This window comes from Betta splendens, chromosome 7, assembly GCF_900634795.4.
Source record: "Betta splendens chromosome 7, fBetSpl5.4, whole genome shotgun sequence".
Classification (NCBI taxonomy): domain Eukaryota; kingdom Metazoa; phylum Chordata; class Actinopteri; order Anabantiformes; family Osphronemidae; genus Betta; species Betta splendens.
Genome location: NC_040887.2, coordinates 8,944,998 through 8,971,096, shown reverse-complemented (window position 1 = coordinate 8,971,096; position 26,099 = coordinate 8,944,998). Strand labels below are relative to the sequence as shown.

At 42.5% G+C, this 26,099-nt stretch overlaps 3 protein-coding genes, 1 long non-coding RNA gene and 1 other non-coding gene across 7 annotated transcripts; 3 read left to right on the top strand and 2 right to left on the bottom strand.

Annotated features, from left to right (window-relative positions):
• Nucleotides 1-4,133: 4,133 nt before the first annotated feature.
• On the bottom strand, nt 4,134-11,524 carry ptpn1 (protein tyrosine phosphatase non-receptor type 1). 2 transcript variants are annotated; one of them, XM_029156148.3, is made up of 9 exons: nt 11,235-11,522; nt 9,757-9,847; nt 8,378-8,478; nt 7,520-7,618; nt 7,277-7,414; nt 6,971-7,180; nt 6,720-6,881; nt 6,473-6,633; nt 4,134-6,056 (listed from the first exon to the last, which is right to left on the bottom strand). In XM_029156148.3, the coding sequence occupies exons 1-9, from the start codon at nt 11,289-11,291 to the stop codon at nt 5,753-5,755; spliced, it is 1,323 nt and encodes a 440-aa protein (XP_029011981.1). In that variant the 5' UTR covers nt 11,292-11,522; the 3' UTR covers nt 4,134-5,752. The 2 variants fall into 2 exon arrangements, with proteins under 2 accessions (XP_029011981.1, XP_029011980.1); XM_029156147.3 differs by having other exon boundaries at nt 6,971-7,414; nt 11,235-11,524.
• A 227-nt stretch (nt 11,525-11,751) lies between these two features.
• On the bottom strand, nt 11,752-13,169 carry LOC129604356 (uncharacterized). The gene is made up of 3 exons (XR_008695160.1): nt 12,787-13,169; nt 12,395-12,461; nt 11,752-12,133 (listed from the first exon to the last, which is right to left on the bottom strand). It is a non-coding gene; the product is annotated as an uncharacterized LOC129604356 (long non-coding RNA).
• A 646-nt stretch (nt 13,170-13,815) lies between these two features.
• On the top strand, nt 13,816-13,887 carry trnaa-ugc (transfer RNA alanine (anticodon UGC)). Its single transcript has one exon. It is a non-coding gene; the product is annotated as a tRNA-Ala (tRNA).
• A 262-nt stretch (nt 13,888-14,149) lies between these two features.
• LOC114858651 (kelch-like protein 12) lies at nt 14,150-20,235 on the top strand. Of its 2 annotated transcripts, XM_029156144.2 has the most exons (13): nt 14,150-14,476; nt 14,564-14,674; nt 15,337-15,563; nt 15,726-15,879; nt 16,080-16,297; nt 16,882-17,031; nt 17,136-17,250; nt 17,379-17,485; nt 17,563-17,758; nt 17,849-18,007; nt 18,554-18,652; nt 18,730-18,916; nt 19,251-20,235. In XM_029156144.2, exons 2-13 carry the CDS (start codon nt 14,620-14,622, stop codon nt 19,375-19,377), a joined length of 1,794 nt encoding a protein of 597 aa, XP_029011977.1. In that variant the 5' UTR covers nt 14,150-14,476; nt 14,564-14,619; the 3' UTR covers nt 19,378-20,235. The 2 variants fall into 2 exon arrangements, with proteins under 2 accessions (XP_029011977.1, XP_029011978.1); XM_029156145.2 differs by lacking the exon at nt 14,564-14,674 and having other exon boundaries at nt 14,151-14,476.
• Nucleotides 20,236-21,259: 1,024 nt separating this feature from the next.
• Nucleotides 21,260-24,678, top strand: tuba5 (tubulin alpha 5). Its single transcript, XM_029156149.3, has 5 exons — nt 21,260-21,400; nt 22,109-22,334; nt 23,105-23,253; nt 23,449-24,129; nt 24,206-24,678. The coding sequence occupies exons 1-5, from the start codon at nt 21,398-21,400 to the stop codon at nt 24,497-24,499; spliced, it is 1,353 nt and encodes a 450-aa protein (XP_029011982.1). The 5' UTR covers nt 21,260-21,397; the 3' UTR covers nt 24,500-24,678.
• Nucleotides 24,679-26,099: the final 1,421 nt, after the last annotated feature.

The window sequence follows — 26,099 nt, the reverse complement described above, 5'->3', positions numbered from 1 at the left end:
AGAAACATCTAATAATGTATAATATAAACAAATGATCCCCAAATGAAATAAAATACAAATAGAATAATAAAATGTATTCTTTCCATTCCTTAAATTAATGACTTGATGTAATTGGACTAAAATAACAGGGAGATGAATCACAGTTAGCCTTTTCACAGCGGCCGATGGGAACAGGAGGGTGATCGTTGTGGCTTTTTCACTGGGGTGATGGTTTTTGACCTAAAGCTCTGTGTCTGTTCATTCTGCACAGCCGTTTGTCCGCTGCTAATCCAGTTGCCCAATGAGAAAACCAGCAACAGACCAGTAAGACCATTCTTAGTTCAACGTCTATTATGTGTCCTCTTATCAGGCACAAGTTGCAGGAGATGTGCCTGAGATTCAGCTTCAAAGAAGAAAATGATTCTGTACCATCCAAACGTGATCCAGCATCGATTTACAGCTGATACACCTCCATCATGTCGACTGAGGCGGAACCTCATAAAAAGGAAACCATCCCAGCAGACAAGTTTCAATGGCATCAATATAGAAAGCTGAGGCGATTACACTGTTCCTCAAAGCTCACCTCTAAAACTTTCCTAGATTACCAGACTCTCCGGCACGCTGGGCGGTCACAGGAACATTCTGTTTTATTTGGACAATCACACCCAACAAATTGTCAACTTTACAGAAGTGAGAATTCACCCTGCACCGCTGTGAGCCCGGTGAAGGCATTTAGTGTAAACTGTACATTTTATTTAACTGAAGGAAAAGTCTGCAGGTAAAAATGTGACTTTGTTCATTTAGTTCCACCTTGAAAACCAAGAAAAGGTCTTGTGTTACATCAGACCGGTGAAATGGAGGAAGGTTGTTGTTGTTGTTTCTCTGAGCTTGTGACTAACGCAAAATGTGAATCCTCGCTTCAATCACAGGCCGCATCTAGGTATAGGAGTAGGAGTTCTATGTGTGGGACATGTAGGTTACACAACAGGAAGCCGCGTGCGTTGACAATGGCGGCAGCCGTGAAACCACCCACACAGGCTTCAACGATGTGGCCGTCCTCACGTTCGCCACATCACCTCTCACCTTCTTCCCCAAAGTTGTCGTGACGAACACGGGGGCATCGGCTGGCGTCACGGCGCCGAGACAAACTCCGGGCTCGCGCGCGAGGCGGCCGGGCTGTCGTCGCGCGCGCGCGCGCGCGCTCCCTGCCGCCGTTGCCATGACGGCAGGCGCGACGGCGAAAACATCAACAGCCGCCCGAAAAGCACGCCACGGCAACATCTGCGGTGAGGCGCGCAGGTCAGCCAATTTTGTTTACATGAGGACCACATGTCATCAGCGTCGTCATTCGCACTCAGCGAGCGGAAGGATGCGGGAACACACCGAGGGGGAAGCACCGGCTCCAGCCTCTATTTACGCTATGACCTACATGCGCGCGTCTCAGCCTATGACAGCCGAGGGACTCTGTGTCCCGCCGCGTGCATGTGCGAGTGTGACGGTTGGTCCCCACGGCAGCAGCCAGGGGGACAGGAAGAGGAAAAGGAACCGCTCACGAGCGATGTCTCAACGCACGGCAACCAGAGGCTGCAGCGCGTTGATGCGCTGCTGGGCTCTGGAGAAGCTGCCGAGCTGTCGAATGCGTGTGATGTGAAGTAATCGCAACATGAAATGTGAGGAAGCTGCTTCGTTGCCCTTTCATCCAATTGCTCCTATAATATTAGAAAGGATGAACTTTGCTTGTGGTTCAAGCAGCTGATACTAAGTGACTTCCTGGCTGACTTTAATAAAGCCTTTTGGGCCCTGAACGCATCTTTAGCGGCTTCAACAGCTGAGCAAAGGCCCGGAGCTGCGAGTCTTGAGCTGGATGTCAACAGTTGGCCAACAATAACAGCAGGCATGTGTGAGTGAAAGAGCGCTGACTTACACCAGAAACCGGCTGAGATGCCTCTGAAATAACACATCTCACCTGCTGCCACCTCTGAAAGTCACAGGATGTGTCATAAATCAAAGCTAAGAGACATGTTCTTATTCTAATAATAGTAGATGAATGAGGTAAAAATGGCCTCTTTTCCCCATTCATCATTTATTTAATCAATTTATTACAATAATAAACCTGAAATGAAAAGCTGGCATGAAGAGGACACAGTGTAACAGACTTGAGCAAACGTCAGGTTTCTTCCTCATTCTGGACGTGAGATGCTTCGACGCGATAAGGGCATGAAGAGACACGGCACACCTGACGCTCGCGCTTCCTCGCGCCAGGCTCCTCGTTGTGCAGCGCCCGATGCGCGCGGTGACTCAGCCTCGGCGCAGTCACTCTGGGAAAGCGCTGACTCCCCTCGCGCTCAGGAATTTCCTGATCCCTTTGCTCGGCTCCCGGCGAGAGCGATCCGCGGGCCACGGAGGAGGCTTGCAGTCAAGGAGCGTCCCACCCGCCCACGCACTCACCCACCCTCACAGCTGGCCGGCCACTGGGAAGTTCCAGGTTAATATCTAAACGCAGGACACATGTTGTAGGAGTCAGCGGGGCAGGGCAGGGATCCATTTTTGGTCGATTGTGAATGTGGAGTCAGCACTGTGCACAATCAGGCCGCGCGAGGAGGAACTAGGACACCGAGTGCACTTTTGACAGCGCGTCGCCTTTTTGCGCCCCTGACGCGCGCGCCTTGAATCGGTCAACACAAATCACACGCATTTCCATCTCGGACGCGCGAGCCACCGCAGCACGGCGCGATCCCGCAGGCTGCAGTTTCAGTGGAAACAACTGTGGCTTTAAGATGACACCGTGCCCCTGAACACACCTTGATTGTAGTTTTTCTCCAGCCTGTTCTGTCTTGTTAGCGATTTACGTCAGCAAACAGTAAAGCGGTGACTGGGAGTGCACTTACTCACTCTGTTTGACTTGCATTCCTGTACACCGCGTACCATCGTCTGCCTCTTATTTCCCAAACAGGAAGTTCTAGCCAAGGCTGTTGCCAAATCCTCTGTACTACACCCATATTGTGGAGCGTACTCAAACTCTGCACGTATCTGTGGAAATGGTCCGCGTGCTTTTATTGTTCAGCTTCATGATCGTGATCTTTACGCTAGAATGAGGCATCTGTGCCGATTTGAGTGGAGAGTGGCCATAGACGCGCGCGTGTGTGTGTATTAAAAAGGAAGTGGGTGTGTTTTCACTAAACACAAAACTGACTCTTGAGAAATAATTGTCTACCAGTAACGCCTGCGGTGAGAGCGGCCAGAGCAGATGTTAAACTAAAGTCCAGCTTCACAGGATCAAATCAATTACACACAGAAACACAAACACACACGCACACGCACACACACACACACACACACACACACACACACACACACACACACACACACACACACACACACACACACACACGCGCGCGAGATCAACTAGAATTTGGGCGAATTCAGAGTCACTTCCATCTCAAAGCCGAGACGATTGCTGTGAACTGGAAACGAAGCGTTATTGATGAGCAACACCAGGGGCAAAACAGGAAGGCGAAAGGACGCTGTACATTTAGAGACACACACAGAGTGACACGGTCCGTCAGAGCCACCTTGTGGCGTTTCTAAAGCATTTCATGTGCAGCTCTGGAGCCAGCGACAGCCTCAACAGTAAGAGAATCCATTAGAATTCACAAGCAGGGACTTTAATTTACGACAAACCAGCCGCAATAATTTATAATAAATCAGTAAATGACCTGATGCCTCATTGAACAGAAAGTATCCTCTGAGTGTTGATTCATGGAATACTGCAATAACTGTTAGAATAAACTCTGACAATGAAGTTCTTCCACACAACAATTATGAGTTCATAATTAATTTCCTAGCGTATCCGTCTATAAATCACAATTCAATGAACAATGAAACTGTCGTAAACCTTTCACACGAGGAATCCGCTCAGAAGGTGGCGCCAAGTTCTCTGAGGCTTATGAGGCAACGTTGAAACAGATCATTATGTGAAATTACTACATTATTGACATTAATGCACATTATTGGTGTTGGTTTCTCATCATTGACTTCAGTGGTAAGAGATTAACTATTAAAGTGAAAGTTGAGATAAAGCTCTGACTGTAAACCAGTAGATGCTACACACTAAATGATGTGGGTTGTTTTACAAATAAGAACAAATCAACCAGTCAGTGAATTTGTCTTTATTTAAAAAGGAAACAACAGATGTAAATAAAAAAATACATGTTTTTGAGCTCAGCATATTATAGAAAATCCGGGAAACCTTGTGCAATGGCTGCACAGGTGCTGAGATTTTACCTCCTGCTAAAGCTGAAACCCAACTCAGCAAACCTGAACTCGAATAATAAAAAAAAAAAATGTATATCCCCAACGCGGGCGTGTCCTTCAGGAGGACCGGTACATTCTAAAGAAAAGCACAGCTGTCAGACTGGAGTTCTGAACTTTGTCCAATCAAGGTAAACTGAACGCTAGCAGCTTAACTAATCTCTTCTTAGGACAAACCTGTTGATTCACAAATGCAGCATGCGTTAAAAACACAATCATACAAATCATATTGCCAGCTCAGGGCCGCGCCGTGAACAGTGTATTGTTTTCATCCCTGTGCTGGTGTTTGATTTTTGGTTTGTTCACAATCCCTGGTTCCCTGTTTGAACTCAGCTTAAGTAAAGGGCGACGCGCGGTCTGTATTGCTGGCGCAGAGAGGTGGGCTTCAGCTACGCTACATCCCAGTTCTTGACACTATCCCTACGTGCATCGGACGCAACGCAGTCCAGTCGTCTCCTCTGATTTTTTTTTTTTAGAACATATTCTTCCACTGAAATAAAACGCGTCAATACTGAGTCACCGGGGAAGTCGACACAGCTTACTCATCTCACATTTGACGCGCTTGAAATGTTAAATCCGCATTTCCCACCAGTTAGACTGAACTCTAGCATCAGTAGAAAGCTACCACACGTGCAAATGTACATACACAAACATCCATAAACTGGCATACGGTGTGTGTGTGTGTGTGTGTTTGTGTGTGTGTGTGTGTGTGTCTCACACAGGCCATGAGGGAGGCCCACCCCAGCATGTGTCTCTTATCTAGAAAGGACAGGGCCGCTTCCATTTTAGTTTCACACACAAAACCTTTACATTGGGTTTAATATAAGACCCACAATGAAAAGAAATTAGAAAAATAAACAAGTGTCTCGCATACCGACATATATTGAGACAAGCTGGTCAAGCTGGCTCTGGGATTTCTGATTGCTTTGTTTTGTTTAAGCAGAAAAAGAAAATATGAACTCATGACAGAAGACATTAGTGAGGGATGAAATAGAGAACACACACACACACACACACACACACACACACACACACACACACACACACACACACACACACACACACACACACACACACACACACACACACACACACACACACACACACACACACACACACACACACACACACACACACACGGGAGCTAATACAAACGTCTTCACTCCACACACCTCTCCTAACGTACAGGTGAGTCTGCGTTAAAGCCAACATGCGTATTTGGGATGGAGCACCTGACAAAGCGAGGCCCTGAGTGTCCACGGTGACGTATTCTGGGAATGTTCGGGTAGGTAACAAAAGCAGCGGCAGCCGGCCGACGCTCCCCCCTCGCTGCATTTGTCAAATTAAAACGAGTGAACCTGAATCAGGCGGAGTCCAAACAATCCAGCCGCTGGTAGAGTCAAAGCAGGTTGACCGGATGAGAGACCGGGAGGAACGGGAAGGTGGAGAAGGAGGACAGACATCAGTGGAAATAGGCTCGATAACAGACGTAAGCACTGAGAGCCAGCGCTGTGCACAGGCACACGTTGGTTAATAGGGGGGACCAGGCCCCCGGCACAGGGGAGCCCTCCTGCGGATAGGCCGCTGCCTCGGACCACTTGGGCTCCTTCTTCTCCTCGGCTTCGTGCTGCTGCTGCTGCTCTGAGTGGGTGAGAACACTGGACTTGAGGTCTTGGATTCCCACGCAGCCATCGAGCTGGTCGTCGCGGGCAGCAGGAGGAGGGGGCACAACATTCCTCTGTCGTAGTATCGAGTCCTGTGAAGACCTGAACACGGACAAAGCGGTGAATTTAGAGCTGTACAGTCCTCAAGAAGAAGTCTAGTTGGGTTAGATGAAGTTAAATCAATTCTTTGAAGTTCAAATTCTGTGCAAATTGAAAACCAAATTAAGAAAAACAGAAGCACCAGCCAATTATTTTACATTTATTCAGTTATTAAATGCTGAACAGTCTCATTACTGTTAGTTGATTAGCCAATTATTATAGGAGATGCACAGAAAGTGGAGCTAGATGACAGAAGTGATGACCTGTGAACAGTCAGAATTTATAAGAGTGATGTATAGTGCAATGAATAAATACATAAACTCTGTGTGCCATTATTGAAAACTGTGCATTTAAGAGAATTTAAGTTCAATGACTGCCCATAAATGGACGCTACAGCTTTGACTCATGTCTGAATTTACCCCAGGCTGCGGATCTCAGTCTGTCGAATGATCTCATCGCTTCCGGGGAAAAACGACGTCTCCATTTTGCCATTGTGAGGATCTCTGGGAGGAGGGAGAGGAGGAGGAGGAGTGAACTCTGGAGGGTCATCTTCCTCCTTTGAGAGCTCTTTCCATGACTCCTTTAAAGAAAATCCATTTGTAAAAATCACTGGTCACCCACAGCTTAGGTCATGTGGTTGGTCTTGATCTTAAAGAAGGGACTTGCCTGCAGGGACGTGTCGCCCTTGATGTACTTGGCACCTTCAATGACAGCAAGGTAGGAGAAGCGAAGCTGGTCTGCTGTCTGAATCAAGCCCATTCGGTAGCGTCGCATCTCCAGCAGTACGTCACGGATGCGTACTGAAGACGGGTCCTTACGGGTGGACATCTACGAAGATCAGCAAAAGCATTACATTCTTCTTATCGTGTTTTGGACAAAAGGACAAATGGTGACACCGAAAGGGCCGTGATACAAACCAATAAGAGGCAGGTGTCCACAAGACAGAAGGTCCCGGAGCGGCCGATGCCAGCGCTGCAGTGCACCACCACCGGCCCGTGGTCTGAATTCAGACACCCGGACTCTCGCACCTTGAACAGGAAGTTGAGGAAGGAGGCGGGGGACTGCGGAACCCCGAAGTCAGGCCAGGTGGTGTAGTGAAAATGCAAAATCTCACGCGTCTCTTGAGTCTGCAAAAGCGCATGCACATCCAGACACAAAACGAGAGTTGAAAGACTGAAGAACGTACGCTTAATCTGGAAAACGCTGGGAAAACTAGAACCCACCGACAGATTTTCCAGTTCCAGCTGACGGACTGTGTAGTACGACTTGATGTCTTCTGAAATAAGGGTGAGCTTGAAATTGGTGTCTTCAAACACGGCGTCTTTCTCCTCTCTGTGTGGCCAGTACTGAGCACATTTAACCTGAAACGAAGGTTGACATCAGACAGAGTGAACCGCAGTGAGACGGGCAACGAGGTCAGTAGAGCAAAGCCTCAGGTCGACATTAAAGAGAGAAGCGCCGCTCACAGATCCTTTCTCTATGACGCGGTTCAGCATCACTACACCGCGGGTCCTCTGCTCCCACACCATCTCCCAGAAGTGGCCACATGTATTTGGAAGGGGTCCCTAAAAGGTTTCAACAGTTAGAAGGTGCATTTGATTTTTTAGTAAAACTGAAAGAACATTTTTGTTTTGTTTTGAATTTTGTTTAAGCATACTGTATCAGAGTTTATCGTTTTATTCCTTAGAAAAAAAGATAAGTGCACTAAACATTAAATCTACACTTATTAAATAAGAACTCAACACAAAGGATTAACGCAAACCAACCAGACTGAGAAAAAAAATACTTTTAAGTAACATAGTTACTGATGCAGATACATTAACAAACACTTCACATTCTGTTGCAAACTATTCACCAACTATTTACAAACTTAGTAAACTTAATGTACACTTGGTTCAAGTAACTTGAACTAATACAGTTCTGTTCTGCAATAATATAGGAATGTCTCTCTCTCTCATATGAATGAGGGAGGAAGGGGGGGAGAGAGAGAGAGAGCGCGCGAGAGAGAGCCAGAGAGAGAGAGAGAGAGAGAAGGAGATTTATTGATTGATTGATTGATTGATTGATTGATTGATTGATTGATTGATTGATTGATTGATTGATTGATTGATTGATTGAGTGATTGATTGAAAGCTTGCTTTAGGTGTGGTTGGTTGCCAAGTGTCTTTAGATAACTTTTCTTGTGACTTGGCACTGAATTGAATTTAACTGAATATGCTGAAGAGTGAGCGCTGAAATATAAAAGCTAAGATTAGGTATTGCCTAAAAACAAGGAGGTAGGAACCTACAGGAGCCTAAACACTGTTGTGAGTAGTACAGCTCACCTGAGTGAGGATGTAGTTCCTCTGCGCCTCCTCTGCCGTTATTAGACTGGCGTTAATGTAGTCGTTCGTACCCAGCTGCAGACATATTCTGCTGTGGTCAACTGAGGAGAATAAAAAGAAAAATGTAAATGTGTATATTTGGGTTTTTTCAATGTGTCACCCTCCCCAAGGGAGGTTAGATGCGATTGTGAAGCTAACGCAGCTGTTGACATCATGAGGCACGTCGGCCTGTGGACGCCACACGAGGGCTAATGCCTGACTGAATGCTGCGTCCTGATGTCCAATGAACGGACATCCTAGTTAAAAAGTAAACAGCATAGTCAAGCTTCAGGTTACTGATTTTCACATTTTGTTAAAAACGAATCAAGAAAGAAACACACACACACGGCAAACACCAAGTATTTGCAAGCTGGTCTTCAGCATTTGCATAGCTTATGTGGTGTGAAAAAGAGGAAACAGCATAGTTCAGTTAAGTTGTGACACTACCAAAAATACATTTTACTGTATAATTCTAATTTGAAACTATCGAATATATACTTAAAGTTGTATCTATATTTGTAGACACACATCAGAGGAGGACTGAAGAATGTGAGAGGAGCAGAGTTACATAAAAGTGATTAATGTATTTACATGTCTCGTTGACAATGTTTACAGAGAGCTTTAAAGAATGGAACACGGGATCATCACAAAAGGAGATGAAACAAATTATACATTTATGAAGAAAATACCAAGGTTACGTAAATGACCTGATGTTCATACAGATCAACTCTGTAGTACATTATAGTGTGACATACTTGTCTGATTGTGTTGGTGGTTTAGGATTTCCTCAATGTGTTTCATCATACGTTTGTGTGTTTGTGTTTCGCAAAGATAAACATGATTTAAGGGATTTGAATCATTCATATCTAAAAGATCCTTAAAAAGGCACAACAGCACTTTACATAAAAGGCAGTAGGTCTTTTTTTTTTTTTTTTTAATCGTAAGCCTGATCTCATGGAGGCCTTTGTTTATTTTACCGACATGTGTTATCTCCACTCAAACACCCTGATAATTAGGCAACAATAACACAACGTGAATGAATCGTCAGTCACATCCTTTGTTACTTCAGTCCATCAGTAGTGACAATGCAACGTGCCCAATGTTTCAAAGCAGAACTGTGTCATTTCATGTGAACATTACACTAACTGTGGCCAAAAGTCAACCATTTTTTGTCAACCTCAGCTGTGACAGATGCTCTAACTTACTGCTGGCTCATGGTGGAACAGACCCAACAGCGTAGGTGAAGCGTTATACAAATGATGATGTCTTACATTTAAAAGGAATTCGTGTTGGATACTTGCGATTGTTCCGTGACGTGCACGGGGCCAAGAAAAACTCACATGGGCTAACGTCTCTGTAACGGTTCCGACTCTTGTTTTCGGGCAGTTTGGCAAACCTGGAGGGCAGTTCACACGACTGCTGGCGAATGTCCTGCAGAGGATCATAACAGCAATAACATCTCACCAACATTATATCACATTTAGGTTGTGATGCAGCTGCACAAACTTTAAACAGACCCTAAGCATGAGCAAAAAAATCTCGATTGAGTTTTTGCTTCCTATATTTCATTCTGCAGAAAAACTAAAAATAGTTCAGCCTTTGTCAAGTTTTCTGAATGTACATATGTGTTATGCAAACAGTTAAAACATACTAATATTGACAATGGCACTGAGCTGTAACTGCTGTACTGAGCTGTATGTATATACATATGTATATACATAAATTTCATGAAAAAGCGCTAATGAGTGAAAGTCACAGCTTTCTGCTTTGTTAAAGTTTTCCTACAAATCACATTAAAGCCTAACAATAATATGAACAAACAGACCAGAACATGAGTTTGAAAATGTACAGGTAATCTTCTGAATTTGGGTGGAGGATCTGGAAAATGATCCACATTCTAAATAGGGACCCCAATTTTTAAATGTTCTCCAGAGTCCAGCCAGACCAACAGTAGCTAAAGGTGTAAGCAATTTGTCCAAACCAAACACACTCTGCTTATCACACAAACATTTACCTGGAATAAAACCTTGTTGTTACCTTAAGATCTATCAGAGTCAGAAATCCAGCAATAACTTTTTGTTAGTTTGTTTGCTGCTTTTCCATTGTGTCCCTAAACAAACTGATGGGAAAAGAAACGTGCTTTTAAGTAAAATATACTCATCGGGAAGATGATCCTAATATAATTTCACAGTACATTTGTAATTAAAGGCCACTAAAGTCAGCGACAATAGCATAGCCGCTGTGCGAAGTATATTTAGTTTCTGACATTTACAAAATGTCAGAAACCATAGGTGCATTTCCACTTCAGCTTCTGTGTCCAATCTGACGTCACTAAAGGTCTGTTTTAGAATGACTTAAATCATCCAGTAGTTGTTGAAGAATATTCTTCTGGTGACCTCTGTTAATCAATTAACGAAGGAAATAAGAGACAGATCAATCGATATTTTAAATCATCCTTGGACCAATAACTGCAGCGTAATGGAGTGTCGTAGAGTAAGTAAGCGTGAGGTTAACTGCTTCCCCTGCTAGCGGTGCTACGAGATCAAATATTGACGTGCAAACACGTGTGGCAGATCTAAAGCCACGGCAGATCAAACGTAGACTACGGAGCAGTTCACTGATGGGATGTTCTGCTCGTTGGACACACAGACACATCAATCATCGGCTTGTTCCGAGCGGGCGGAACACAGACCAAACTACCAACGCTGGACAAGTACCGAAAACGCGTCCGGATCGCTGGGCTTTGACGACCAGCCGGGCTCAAAGTACCGAATCCGTCCACAGTCCGTCTCCACCTTGACTCGTCGTGAGGTCCTACCTGATAAATGGCGTTCCAGCTCCCGTTTTCATCGATTTCCCGAAACTCGGCTTCCATTGCTGACAGTCCAGCTGCCACCCCTTCCTCTTCTTGTTCTTCTTATTATTTATACCTACGCAGACGCCCTCGGCTTCCCAGCGAATACAACTATTTGTGCTGTAACACTACGCCTCGGTCTCAGACGAGCGTTCCGCCACTATTCAGTAATTCTCGGCAGGGCTGCATAGATTACCGTGTTACCCTGCTCGGCCTGCTCTTAGCGGAAACGCGCCGCTGGCTCCTCCCCCTTGCGCGTGGCCGCCGCTCGCCGCTAGAGCGCGAGCGAAGCGACTCCGTGGCCAAATATTATTGTAAAACTGTATTCAAATGTCCACTTTTGACATTTATGCCATTAAAATAGCCTTTACTGAATAAAAAACAACGAGAATGAGAATTCTCTTTAATCCCTTTTTGACAAACATCTCAACAGTCAAAAAGTCAAACAAGATGAGAGTTGGTGCCCACAGGCCCAAGCGCCCTGTGACCCCAAACAGATTAAGCAGTAGCCTGTATGAAACAGAAATGTATGGATGATTATCTAGGTCAAATGGGGTTTAGTCTGCATTGTTAAATCTATAATGTTCTATTTATAGTTGCAATAGGATGAGGGGTGTAAAAGCTGTGTCATAATCGCTATATGATAGAGTTAACTCACAATAAGCCAAATGAGCAGCTACAGCTGAAAACATAAATTGGAAACAACTGGAATTTTTTAAGGAGTTTCAATAAAGTTAGTAATTCCAATAAAGCAGTAGAAGACCAAAGACTTAACTGAAACAGATATGACTGGGTGAGGCTGGAAGTGAAAGCTTCCAAAAGAGGAACCGATGAAGTGGCCTCCAGTGTCAAAAGGTCCAGATCTAGAGAAGTAGTGGAGAGAAATATTTCTATCAATTATAGAATGTCAGTTTACGTTTGTCTTACAGGTCAGTGATGTAATTAAGGGAGTTGTCACTTTTGTAGGTGGCAATCAGGAGAGAAGAGGACAAGATAGTGGAGCAGCAAGATGTCTATCATGTAATGTCAGGTGGGAAAGCTAACATTGGTCTGCTCTCACATTCCCATATATGTCACACTCTGTCTTGTTAGTAGTTAGTTACATTGTTTCTCAGAGACGTTACCAGAGAAGGTCCAAATAGCCAGGCAGCAGAGGATCCAGATAATAACAACCACAGGCAGGCCCAGAACCTAAACATAGTCGAAAACCATAAAATACACAACATTCAGCACAATGAAACAGATCACAGGCATCAGGCTGGAAAATGCTATACCATTTTATTCTTGGCCTAAATATGTAGCATTGGAGCATGAACTTGTATTACTGCAGCCTAATGGACAATATTCATCATAGCTGTTGAGGTTTATATTTGGAGTACGTCTCCATCATTTTGGGAAAATCGGGAACACTAGTTTTTGGCAATAATCCTCTACCCAGTTAAAATCTACAGGTAAAAACAAATCCTGAGCCCGTACTCCAAGACTGTGTGGTCTATAGGAGAGATATAAACTTCACCTGTGTGCGCTCTGCATGTTGAGGCAGGTGAGATGCCACGGTGTTTATGCCGAAAACAGCTTCTACTTAACTATTGGATGAATTTTAGAGGTGATGGAGATTGCCCAACCTGAAAAGTGCTACTGGGAAAGAAAGAGAGCAGTCAAGTCAAGAAAGTCTTGTTATGGCTTGAAAGGAGATGCAATAGCCTTAGCAGAATGTTTTTTTTTATTGTGCAACTGTGAGATTGCCTATGGTTCATTCAATTTAATAGGAAATTTGAAATTGATAGGACAAAAATCGAATAGTCATGGACCTGGACCTGCATGTAGGTTGTAAAAGCCCAGGTTGACGCTGTACGAATCACAAAAATTAATATTAAACATGGTTTACAAACGTTTGTTTACTGCATTTATCTCAATTGTAATTTAATCTAATGTTATTTTTTGATTTGTGCATTTACCTAAAACACACTGTTGTCTACAGGTGAATGCCTATTTTGTGTAACATTTGGTTATTTTCCCTCTTGGTTCCCTCCTGTTGCCTTGTTTCTGTTCTTTTGTTCTGCTTTGGCACTTGTAGGTTTGGTAATTTTATATCATCTTTGTTCAGTGTTGATGGAACTGCTTGGTGAACTGATTTGTACAGATTTGAGTAGCTTGATGCTGCTTTGTGACTCTCCTTAGGGGTCTTTAAACTGAGCTCTGTAACTTTGGAGAAACAAATAGACATTGCAAGAGTTGAGTAACTCCACAAGATGGCAGTAAAACAACACCAAGTGTGAAGCTGTCACACTTCTATTTGAGTTATCTTGAATGTACACCACAAGTCATGTGTTATTTGTGGTGTAAATTCACACACTGGACATACTTCCATTACTTTCATCATTACTAATTTATACCGATGACATCTGATCTATTAATTGTCTATTATATAGATTTATGGATCTATGTCTTCGACAAAACATGTTTTATTATCCAAAATCCTATAGAATTTAAACTGTAGACCGTTTTGTAGACAATGTCTGGGGTAGATAAAACGTGTGTCGAAGGGGATGTAGCTCAGTGGTAGAGCGCATGCTTTGCATGTATGAGGCCCCGGGTTCAATCCCCGGCATCTCCAGTTCTTTAAGTCTCCTCCCGGACAGTTAAAGGTTTTCTCATCTAACCTTTCTTAACTAGTCTCATATATTACGAAAACGCAAATCACATCTATAGTTACATTGTTATAGTGAACGTACATGTTTTGATCAAGTACTAAATGTCTTAAAACATCAGGCTTTCAATATGGGCCCAAACCCATTTCCGCATCTGCTCACACTGATTTCCGTCTCAAGCGATTACGCCGCCGTACAACGTCCGGCTGCGGGAGCGCGCACGTACGGGGACGTAACCGTGTGTTTACGTCCAATCTGTGGAGTCCGTGCTGCTGTGACCCGCTGCAGTTTGTACCACCAGATATTCTAGCTAATTAAAACTCGTAACGGGAACTATATGACATTTTGTTGATATCTGAGCCACATGTGTCCTGAATGAGTCCGCTTGTAGCGGGGCCTGGCGGACGTAACCATGGATTAGCCGTAGCAGAGTGTGTTTCTCCAGACAGTGTGACTGACAGCAAGAACTGGGACAAGGGACTTTGGGGCTACTAACGTTAGCTAGCATACCAAGTTAGCCTAGAGGCTTTGACTCTGCTTGACTGCAGCGGACAGGTATTATGCAAATTCTTGACAAGTTGTTCTGTGTGTGTCGCTTCATGTGTTGTCTCCAGCTCACTTTATATGGCTGTGTCTTCTTAGTTGTTGTTTTCTGGCGTTGGCGTTAGCCCTCAGCTGTCGTTGGCTGCTGCTAGCTAATGTGTAGCTATAGTTGCCTCCCAGTGGTGGAAAAAGTATTCAAATCTTTTAACGGTAAGTTGCATTAGCAACATCACATGCTACAGTACTCCAATGAAAGTAACAGTGGTTCATTCAAAATTCAAATGAAGATACACTTAAATTACCTTGTACCGGAGGAAGGGAGTTAGCAGCCCACGCTTTCATTTACTTATTAGTAAACAAACTAAAGAAATATGTTTTAGTTTATCTTGTGTTGTTCATTCTGTCTTTTGACTAATGCTAACATCGCGCTTATAATGTATATGATGTAATATGTACCACCATAGTGTGAATAACAACTAAATAATCTGTTTTTATTTGTATTTCTTTTGGCATTTGACACTTGTTGCTGCGTACTTTCAAGTGCATAGATCTATTTAAGCAATTGCTTTAATACAGAAAGACCCATGTCTAGTGTGTTACAAAGAGCATTGCATAGAGAAATAATTAGAAAATCTGCAGATAAACTAGTTATGGGAATTCCAATTACCTTGGCTAATCTGTGCTAGTCTAATAGATAATATTTACATATAAGTAGGCAAACATGCTACAGAAGGTTCTCTGCATATACAGTATTGTGATACACAGTCATTAACAAAATGAACTTGTTGTGAGTGAAAATGGACATCATAATGATGTTTTTCTTCTATAACTCTGGTTTAAACAAAGGCTGTCTGTTTTTGTTTTCTTCTTAGATTCCTGGAGTACTTTCAGATCCTTGAGAGATTCTCAAGGCAGCATGGCTCCCAAAGACATCATGACCAACTCTCATGCCAAATCTATCCTCAATGCAATGAACTCACTTCGTAAGAGCAACACGCTCTGCGATATAACTCTGAGGGTGGAGAACGCAGATTTTCCAGTTCACCGGATTGTCTTAGCGGCCTGTAGTGACTACTTTTGTGCCATGTTCACCAGTGAGGTAAGATCATGTGTTGTAAGCTGCAGAAAAATAAACAGATCACAAGTCAATTTTTTATTATTCAAGGTAGTTACATATGGACTAAGAAATAATTTTAATAACAGACATTTTCATCATCCTAAGCTTGTTTTATACCTGGGTTTCCCTTTTTTGCTTCTACAGCTTGCTGAGAAGGGGAAGTCTTTTATTGACATTCAGGGTCTTACTGCTTCAACTATGGAGATTCTGTTGGACTTTGTCTACACAGAGACTGTGCTTGTCACAGTGGAGAATGTACAAGACCTCCTCCCTGCTGCATGCTTGTTGCAGCTCAAAGGTAAAGGTCAAATAGTGCCTGCTGCCGCTTGATTCAAGCCAGCTAATATTGTTTGATTACAGGCATGGCGTGGCACTATTTTTTAATAGCTCTGGAATTTCCAAGTAAAGACACAATAAATTATGGAAACTATATTTATCACGATCTCGCCAGACTTGAATAATGCATGGGTGTACATGCAATGTCTCTGTTTTCCCCAGGGGTGAAAAGAGCATGTTGTGACTTTTTGGAGAGTCAGCTTGATCCCTCCAACTGTCTGGGTATTCGTGACTTTGCTGAAACTCACAACTGCCTTGACCTGATGCAGGCCGCCGAACTCTTTTCGCAGAAGCATTTCTCCGAGGTGGTTCAGCATGAGGAGTTCATGCTGCTCAGCCAGACAGAAGTTGAAAAGCTTATAAAATGTGATGAAATCCAGGTACTTAAGTGGAAGTTTGATCTGTTTACAGTTCATGGTATATAATAAGTGCAATTAATACCTTTAAGTCTAAAAGATATGTAAAGATACACATAGATGGCTTGACTTTCACAGTTTTTATATTGTGTGAATGCAAGTGTGAAACGAGAGACGCAAGTACGGACCTGCTGTAATCTCAGGCAGCCCCCCCACCTCCACTCACACTTGTGAATTGAGCTGACAATGAAATCACAGAGAAGAAAACCTGATTTAGGTTTACCTTTGTGCCCAGGAAATTCCTCTTCCCAACCACACATCTTGCTTTGTGAAAACACAGTTATTATCCCACAGTGATTTATAGATCATCATTTCTCTCAGATGTTCCGCCTGTTATTCTTGTTTTTAAAATAAAAACTAGACTATACATCAAAATTATAGTCTCACACAATTAAGCCTCAGTAACACCTCTACATTTTGTCATCTTCTGAGAATTTTAATGGAATTAAGGAATGTACATCTTGTTTTGTCTTTGCAGCCTGAACTGTCTTGCTGTTACATGTTAAATCATTTAATAAATGAATGTGTCTCACCCTGTCTGGTTGTAGGTAGACTCAGAAGAGCCGGTATTTGAGGCTGTATTAAACTGGGTCAAACACAACCGGAAAGAGCGCGAGCCCTTTTTGCCAGACATGCTGGAGTTTGTTCGACTGCCACTGTTGACCCCACGCTATATTACAGACGTAATTGATGCTGAGGTGAGCCAGACGACACACATCAAGGTGTTGTGTAATCATTTGCCAAGCTTACAGGGACGGATTATCTGCTGAGCCATCATTAAGCAAGTTTTGACACATTTCAGCCCCTCATCCGATGTAGCCTGCCTTGCCGGGATCTTGTTGATGAGGCGAAGAAATTCCACTTAAGACCGGAGCTGAGGAGTGAGATGCAGGGCCCGCGAACACAAGCCAGATTAGGTAGGAAGCCTGTTGTACTTACTAGTAAATACGCTATTTCTCCTTTGCATCATCATTGTATTTTGCACTGATATTAATTAATATTTATTTTAATTAATATTAAGATATTAAATTGTTTGGTTTTTTAGGTGCCAAAGAAGTCCTGTTGGTTATAGGTGGGTTTGGCAGCCAACAATCTCCAATAGACATAGTTGAGAAATATGATCCGAAAACTCAAGAATGGAGCTTTCTTCCTGTAAGTATTGAATACGTCAAATACTTTATTTAAAAGATTGTCTTTATCTAGCCAACAGACATGTGTGTCTTGATCAGAACATTGCACGTAAAAGGCGCTACGTGGCTACGGTGTCTCTCCACGATCGAGTCTACGTGATTGGAGGCTACGACGGTCGGTCGAGGCTCAGCTCAGTGGAGTGCCTGGACTACACAGCAGACGAGGATGGGGTGTGGTACACAGTCGCCACCATGAATGTGCGGCGTGGCCTTGCAGGAGCCACAACGCTTGGAGGTAAGAGACTGCGTGCGTCTGGTGATTTGGCCAGTTCAGCTCATCTGTGAGCGTTTTTGACTTGTTCCTACTTTTTCTGGGTCTTGACAGACATGATTTATGTTGCCGGTGGCTTTGATGGCAGTCGTCGACATACCAGTATGGAACGATATGACCCAAACATTGACCAGTGGAGCATGCTGGGAGATATGCAGACAGCCAGAGAGGGGGCTGGTCTGGTGGTGGCAAGTGGACTTATATACTGTCTGGGTAGGAAGAAAATCTTGGTCTTTTTTTATCATTATTGGCCAAATATTATCTTTTATCAATTCTTTGTTTTGCTGCTACAATGTTGCAGTGCCTATTTACTTCTAGAGGTCAGGGGAATGTTTTTAGGTTGTTTGTTTTAGCTTGCCATTCCTAAAAGAAAGTATTTGCAATTCTTTTTGACCGTTCAACACAAACTATGTGGATTTGTTACACAGTCACATATACAGTATGTCATGACAGGTTCCTAAAGTGGAAAAACAAAATACTCTGACTGTTTATCCTGTTATTTCTTTTTATAAAGAATTCTTATGTAGTAAACACATAATTTGTCTGACCAATTCTACCACATCTAAAGGCCTTTAGCTTACTGTAACACAGGGAAACACAGAGAATTCCAACATGTCAAAACCTGAAATCAGGGAGTATTTGACATGTATGTATGAAAAATGTTTTCAGTGTTTGACTTTGGTTATTTCCCATCATTAATCAACTAACAAAGAGTCATAACATGTCTCAAATTCTTGTTTCCCCAATGTGTTTTTACAGGTGGGTATGATGGCCTAAATATCCTGAATTCAGTGGAGAGGTATGATCCACACACCGGTCACTGGACAAGTGTTACACCCATGGCCACCAAGCGATCAGGTAGACTTTACAACAAAGACTCAGTGCAGTCAACGGTGTATTTCACAGTTTACGTTACACTTTTGTACTTTTCCCAGGGGCTGGTGTTGCTTTACTCAACGACCACATCTATGTGGTGGGAGGCTTTGATGGCGTTTCACACCTCGACTCTGTTGAAGTCTACAACATCAGAACAGACTATTGGACCACTGTAGCCAGTATGACAACTCCAAGGTGTTATGTAGGAGCAACTGTTCTCCGAGGACGTCTCTACGCCATCGCTGGGTAAAATCAGTGCCCTAGGTTCTTCTTTTCAGGAGCAGTGGGGTTTATGTCTTCTCTTTATCTTTGTTTACGCATGTCCAGTTGTGGTGTGAACTCCTGTGAATGAAGAAGCTACTGTGCAAAATCTGCATAAAAATGCAGCTTATTATTGCAATCCCCTGTTGCAACATAAACCTACCTCAATGTTTTGGTTTTCAAAACAAAAGCATTTTGTTGCCACCAGTTTCAATATTGCGTTTGTTTGTTTTATCTTCATTATAATCTGTTATCCAAAATACTTTATTTCTGTGGTTCAAACTCTTATGGTCTCTGTTTGCGTCCTATCTGTTTCTAGCTACGATGGGAACTCGCTTCTCAGCAGCATCGAATGTTATGACCCTGTCATCGACTCCTGGGAGGTCGTTACTTCGATGGCGACGCAGCGGTGCGACGCAGGCGTCTGTGTTCTACGAGAAAAGTGAGCTTCGCTGAGGGGGGGAACCTCGGCAGGAGAACGCAGACAGGAGGACAGGCAGCTAGACTTTGCTATAATGCTGCCAAAACAGGGCAACAAAGGGAGATTTTTGTTTACCAGTATGCAAATAGGTAAATAAAAGCCCGCGCAGCAGTTTGGGCTGGAATAACCCTTCGCCACTTGAACTGTACGACAGAGATTCAGCTTCACTGTGGTCGACGTCACCTCAAAAGAGGCCTCCGAGGAGCCCATCACCACTTGCATGACTCTCCAGTTGTACTCGTTGCTGTCGTTAACTGTGAGATTATTTTTTCAGTTTGTCTTCAAAGTGCAATATATTTCTACTCATCATAAGAAAACATAAAACAATGGAGCATAATGAGACTCCAGTTGCTGCTATATGCCTTATGACTTTGGCCTCCACTGAACAGTGAGCATTCATGTTGCCTCCCATGTCACTTTGATGGTAAGTACAGTAAATTGTTTTATTACTGATTGTGCTCATTTGGCAATTGCAAAGTCAACAACTAATCCTTTTTTGGATACTGTAAACTGGGCTTTTAGATTTAAATGGCTTCATTCTGGTTAAGGTGTAAACTCATTCGACATTCTCACAACATACATAGGGGATGAACATTGTTTTAAGGAAATGACTGCGTTGTACCAGTTGACTTTCTTTTTTTTATCTGTTTGCCACAATTGAAAAATCAGAATAAGCATGAGGTGCATGTTATTAGTTTCTTTTCTTTCTTTCTTCTCCTTTTGGTTGTTTATTTCCTCAGCTGATACGTTTAAACATGTACCTGTAGGACACAGTCCTATCATCACTATTGCCTGGAAAGCCAATAAACACACTAAGATCTGACATGTTTTTTTGTGGTTTAGCGTATCTATCGCCTAATTGGTGATATAGGGAGGGTGTGTACCAGCTGCAGCTGTGTACCAGTTTGATCCATGTTTGGTAGGAAACCATTGTTCAAATTCACAGGGTAGTAAATGGTGAACATTTCAAAGCAGTTTAATATATCACATTTATATTCTCACAATATACATTACTGTAGGCAGCAACAAAACAAAAAAATCTGACACAAAGTTCATTACATTATGAAATACAAACATTTGTTGTCTGAACATCTGTATTGGGCTCTTAACTCCACATAGCAGATGATTCCATCAGTATGTCTACATGGCTTATTAGCTGCTATTCATAACAAGATATATTTGATTTATAATCACATAAACCAAAACCTATGCAGTTTAAACTGCAATGTCTGTTTTACACTGATTTATAGTATGCAATTATTTATATTAATCTTGCCCAGCAGAACATTTGGGGAAATGCATAAAGAGAGAGCAGGATGGAGTCAGCCGCACAAAGAGGGGAACTAGGTAAGAAACTGGTCCAGTAGTCAAGAGTACTATGATGCCAGCAAGGAAGCTCATGCCATTACATGTATATTTAATGTGTTGTTTCCTGTAATAAAGACTGACTTCTTATTTAACTGAATCAATAATTTGCATAACCCTGTATGTTAAAGTCTCACATTGTTTGCCTTTTTGTTTTATCTGAAACCCATTCATCATCTCACACTCAACACTTTGATCCTTTTATTACAACTAAATAAAAGATAAACAGTCACAAACGTGTGTACTGTTCCAACAAATAAGTCAGGCATAACATGTGAAAAATGACTTATTTCTGTCCAGGTATTCTTTTTGTTGTTTTTACACTTTCCAGTAAGAACAAGTTAAAAAAGTGACTAAAACAACCATTTGAGAGAGAACTGGCTTAATGTGGGAGGAAACCATCACCCCTCCTCTCTGCTCCCTCCCTCCAGCTACCTACACCCTTTTCCTCCAGTAGTCGGGATCCTTGAAGACACACTATCGCTCTGACAGACTTTGGGGTTGTGCATGAACATAGATCAGGCAGATCTGTACTGTTGAAAACACTCTTCACAGGGCGCTGCAGTGGATATACGGGCTCCATCTAGCCAGACTATAAACCAACTATCACCCAGAGCAGCATGGTAAGATGTTACACCTTGTTACGAATGAAGAGACACTGGGTAAAAGTATTACAGTAACCAGTTGTATTGTATTTTAAAAAGCTGCAGTGACTGTGTTTTAAATGCAGATGGTGTTTGTGTTGTCATGCATGTTGTTTAAATATGTTGTCGTTTAATTTTATTAGTCTCATAGTGACCATCAGGTCATTCAGTCCTTTCACTTGGATCTTAAGCTCTTTACATAAATATTTAGCTTTTCTGATGTTGAGGGTTTTTATTATTTTTTTTAGCAAGGATCATGTTTTAAACCTTTTGCTACTTATGTTTTACAAATGTCACTCAACAGCCAAAAATCATCTTGGGGGATGTTTCCCCTTCAGGGAAAACAAAAGATGAAATTCTCAGCATGTTGGAACTTGACTGCTAGAGGTGCCTGGAAGAGGCAACAGTTAATTCAGGCCTGTCTTGTTTTTGAAATTGTTTACAGTTAATAAAGTTGCTGAGTTGGAAGGGAAGAGGTTAAATAGTGTATTTCAAATGTTACACTTGTTTTATTTAATGTTTTACTTTTACACCACATATGATGATGCATGTGATGTAGTTGCTTATATATTGGTTCCTAAATAGCGTATACGTTAATCTGAACTGTGTTAAATGTTAAACCAGATGCCAAACTATTCATGACAGGGACCATAACTTTGACCTGTATTTGCTTTTTTCTAAACACAGAGAGAGTGCATCTCTATTCATGTGGGCCAGGCAGGTGTCCAGACAGGAAATGCCTGCTGGGAGCTTTTCTGCCTTGAACACGGCGTCGGTCCTGATGGGGTGTTTCTGGATCAACCCACAGAACCAAACTCTAGAGAAGATCCATTCAACACTTTCTTTAATACTGGGAGCTTTGGGCGTCACGTTCCACGAGCAATCTATGTAGACCTGGAGCCCACAGTGATTGGTGAGCAGATCTGCGTATGTTTGGCTTTACCCTCTTTATTACCATCGCTATCATCGTGTTACGTGTGATTATGTGATATGTGTGAATGCTTGACTGTCAATATGAGACACAAAGGTAACTTTGATGGGAACGCTGGTATCCAAGCAACAAGGGCAGTGGTGAGACTTTTACCTTTCAGTCAATACTGGCTGACATTGACGTCGTTGCTTTGTGTAAATAGATAATAGTTCCATGTTATATTGAGCCAATATGTTTGCAATTTAAGATCAAACATAATCTGAAGGTTTAAAGAGCAGCTGGAAAGTCCTTTAAATATGGAGCATCTTACATGAAAACATTTTATTTAACCTTAAAGTATTCTGTAAAAACCGAATAACGGTTTAGCTTCTAAATTTTAGCATCTTGTTTTACTGTTTGTCATCTTGTGTCATAGTTTTAATTAAATTGAATTTTCTACTTCTATTATAACATCAAGATGTTTATAATTTTGCGATGTTGTAAAACATTCCATCCTGTCATACTAAGCTTCATTTTTACTGTTTCAGCAATATAAATACAAACATTTAGTTAAAGCAACTTGTTAACCAACAAAAGAAAATTGTAATCTTGCTTAAGATTGTTACTTTGTCACATCAGGATTGGAAAGGTTCAAAGAATGACAGCAGGGTGATAAATGACACACCTGGGCATCTCTGCTTTACTGAAGACCCACATTGAACAGTGGTCTGAAATCATTCTCCTCACTTAAAAGGAACAACCTTTCTTTCCAGATGAAGTGAGGGTTGGCAAGTACAAAGAACTCTTTCACCCTGAACAGCTGATCTCTGGAAAGGAGGATGCCGCCAACAACTACGCTCGCGGCCATTACACTGTCGGGAAAGAAATAATTGATGGAGTCATGGAGCGTGTTCGTAAAATGGTTAGTAGTAATTAACAAAAACCTGAAGGAAATATTTGCCTTGATATATTTTCTAAATAAATGCAAATTCCAAGGTAAATATTTATTTATATAATATTTATACTATATTTATGTAGAGTTATCACATTGCCCTGGTGTTGTAATATCGTTCTTTAGTGTTACCTGTATGATAAATGTATTAATTGTCTCTTTCAGACAGACCAGTGCACGGGCCTGCAGGGGTTTCTTGTCTTTCACAGCTTTGGGGGCGGTACCGGCTCCGGCTTCACCTCTTTGCTGATGGAGCGTCTGTCACTGGATTACGGAAAGAAGTCCAAGCTGGAGTTCGCCGTCTACCCAGCTCCACAGGTGTCCACTGCTGTGGTGGAGCCCTACAACGCCATCCTGACCACCCACACCACCCTGGAGCACTCCGACTGTGCCTTCATGGTGGATAATGAGGCCATCTACGACATCTGTCGGCGCAACATGGACATCGAGAGTCCTGGTTACATCAACCTCAACAGGCTGATCAGTCAGATCGTCTCCTCAATCACAGCCTCCCTTCGTTTCGACGGCGCCCTCAATGTCGATCTAACGGAGTTCCAAACCAACCTGGTCCCGTTTCCACGCATCCACTTCCCGTTGGTGACCTATTCGCCCATCATCTCTGCTGAAAAGGCTTACCATGAGCAGCTGACTGTGTCCGAGATCACAAGTGCCTGCTTCGAGCCGACCAATCAGATGGTGAAGTGCGACCCTCGCCATGGCAAATACATGGCCTGCTGCGTCCTGTACCGAGGCGACGTCGTTCCTAAAGATGTGAATGCGGCAATTGCGAGTATAAAGACCAGACGCTCCATTCAGTTTGTTGACTGGTGCCCCACTGGTTTCAAGGTGAGCAACTCTAGAAATGAGAATTTAAACCAAAGATTCTTTACCTGCATGGTGGTTCTCACCTTCTTTTCAACAGGTGGGCATTAATTACCAACCTCCAACTGCAGTTCCTGGGGGAGATCTGGCCAAGGTCCAGAGGGCTGTGTGCATGCTGAGCAACACCACTGCCATTGCAGAGGCCTGGGCTCGTCTTGACCACAAGTTCGACCTCATGTATGCTAAGCGAGCATTTGTCCACTGGTACGTGGGTGAGGGCATGGAGGAGGGAGAGTTTGCAGAGGCCAGAGAGGACCTGGCGTGTCTGGAAAAGGATTATGAGGAGCTGGGTCAAATGAACCCTGATTCAGAGGACGACGACCAAGAATACTGAAGCCTGTGAAGCCTTTGGGCTGTAACGCTGTATCGATTCTGTATCTGCGTATTTTCTTAGTTAGAATTAAACAAACAAATGATTTTTCTCAACCAATCATGTGTTCTGTGTTACAGTAGTAGTCAACTGGTCTACAAAGATGTCAGACAACCAAATAAATGAATCCAATTATAAAATGACATCATCTAATGTTACTGTAAATGTTTTGTTTACATTGAGTTTCCAGTTTTCAAACTCCAACACACTGCTCCACTGCAAAATTAGTGAGTACTCACCTTGTAACGGGATTATACGTTTATGCAAAACGTTGGTGAGAACCGTCCAATCAAAGTGGCTCATTTAAACAATGAGTCCCGGCAGCCGTGAAAGTGTCACCTGAACATATTCCTCCGCGCAAACGTAAACATGACATGAAGTACAGGCTTGTTCCACATATTACAATCCACTGTTTTATACCAATATAAACCAGCCGTGGTCTAATGGAGTCACAGTGACGGAGTGGAAACCTCAGAACCCGAAGGCTGACGATCCGCAGACGTCACTGAACAATAACAACCCACAGTCACGTTCCTGCTTTAATCTGTGATATACAGTATAAGACCTTATACCGAAAAAATCATGCATCTTGTCAGCCTGAGTAAAACAGTGTATAAACATTATAAACAAAAGTAAAACAAAAAACAAAAAGCAATGTAGAAGCCTGAGCTGTACAATCGGTCAAGTGTATTTATAAATTAAAAAGGCTATAATCCAGTATCACAATCAAACATTTAACAGCAGTTACAATCTACAATTAGTGTAAAATTATAATCACTTTACCTGCATTTTTGTAATATTAAAAGATTGAATATCGAACAAATTAAACAAGTAGCCTGTTTGACTTTGGGTGTGTTCCTTCATTTATCTTTTTACATTTACTCACTTGCTTTGTGCCATTGTGAATCACTCTGGAATGCATGCGCTCTATAACTAAAGGTTAGGATTAGTAATTGTCTTATTGTGTAATAATCGGTACTTGAAATACATATTTCATGTAGTTACAGCACAGCCAATCACGTTAGACTTAGTTTAAGAAAATATCAGACTAAATCCAGCATATGGTTTCAATTTGCTAATAATTTGCTGGGATTTCTAGAGCCATTGGGGGGATTAGCTGCTTTGTGCTCTACACATGATTAATAATTCACCTGACAGTCTGCAGTATGAACACAAGATAAAAATATAAATATGACAGCATCTATATGTAGTAAATAAGGTCTAACAAAACAATAACGTCATTAATTCCCTCTATGTAGTAAATATGGTCAAATAAAACATTAACTACCTATTACTTACACCAGAACAACGGAATGAAATCATACTTATATGAAGTTAGTTAATAGGACGTGGCTTCAATTCCAAGCTGTGTGCAGTTTGAGAAAACACGGGCATGAACAAGAGCTGGGTGGTATCTAGTTTTTTGAGCGGACGTGCTCACTGCCTTGGAACATTCTCCTCACTGTGCGTGGATGTGTGTGTGAGTGTGTGTATGTGTAGCCTGCGTGTGTGCGTATGCGTGTGTGTGTGTGTGTGAGCGAGTTTGTGTGTGAGTGTGCGTGTG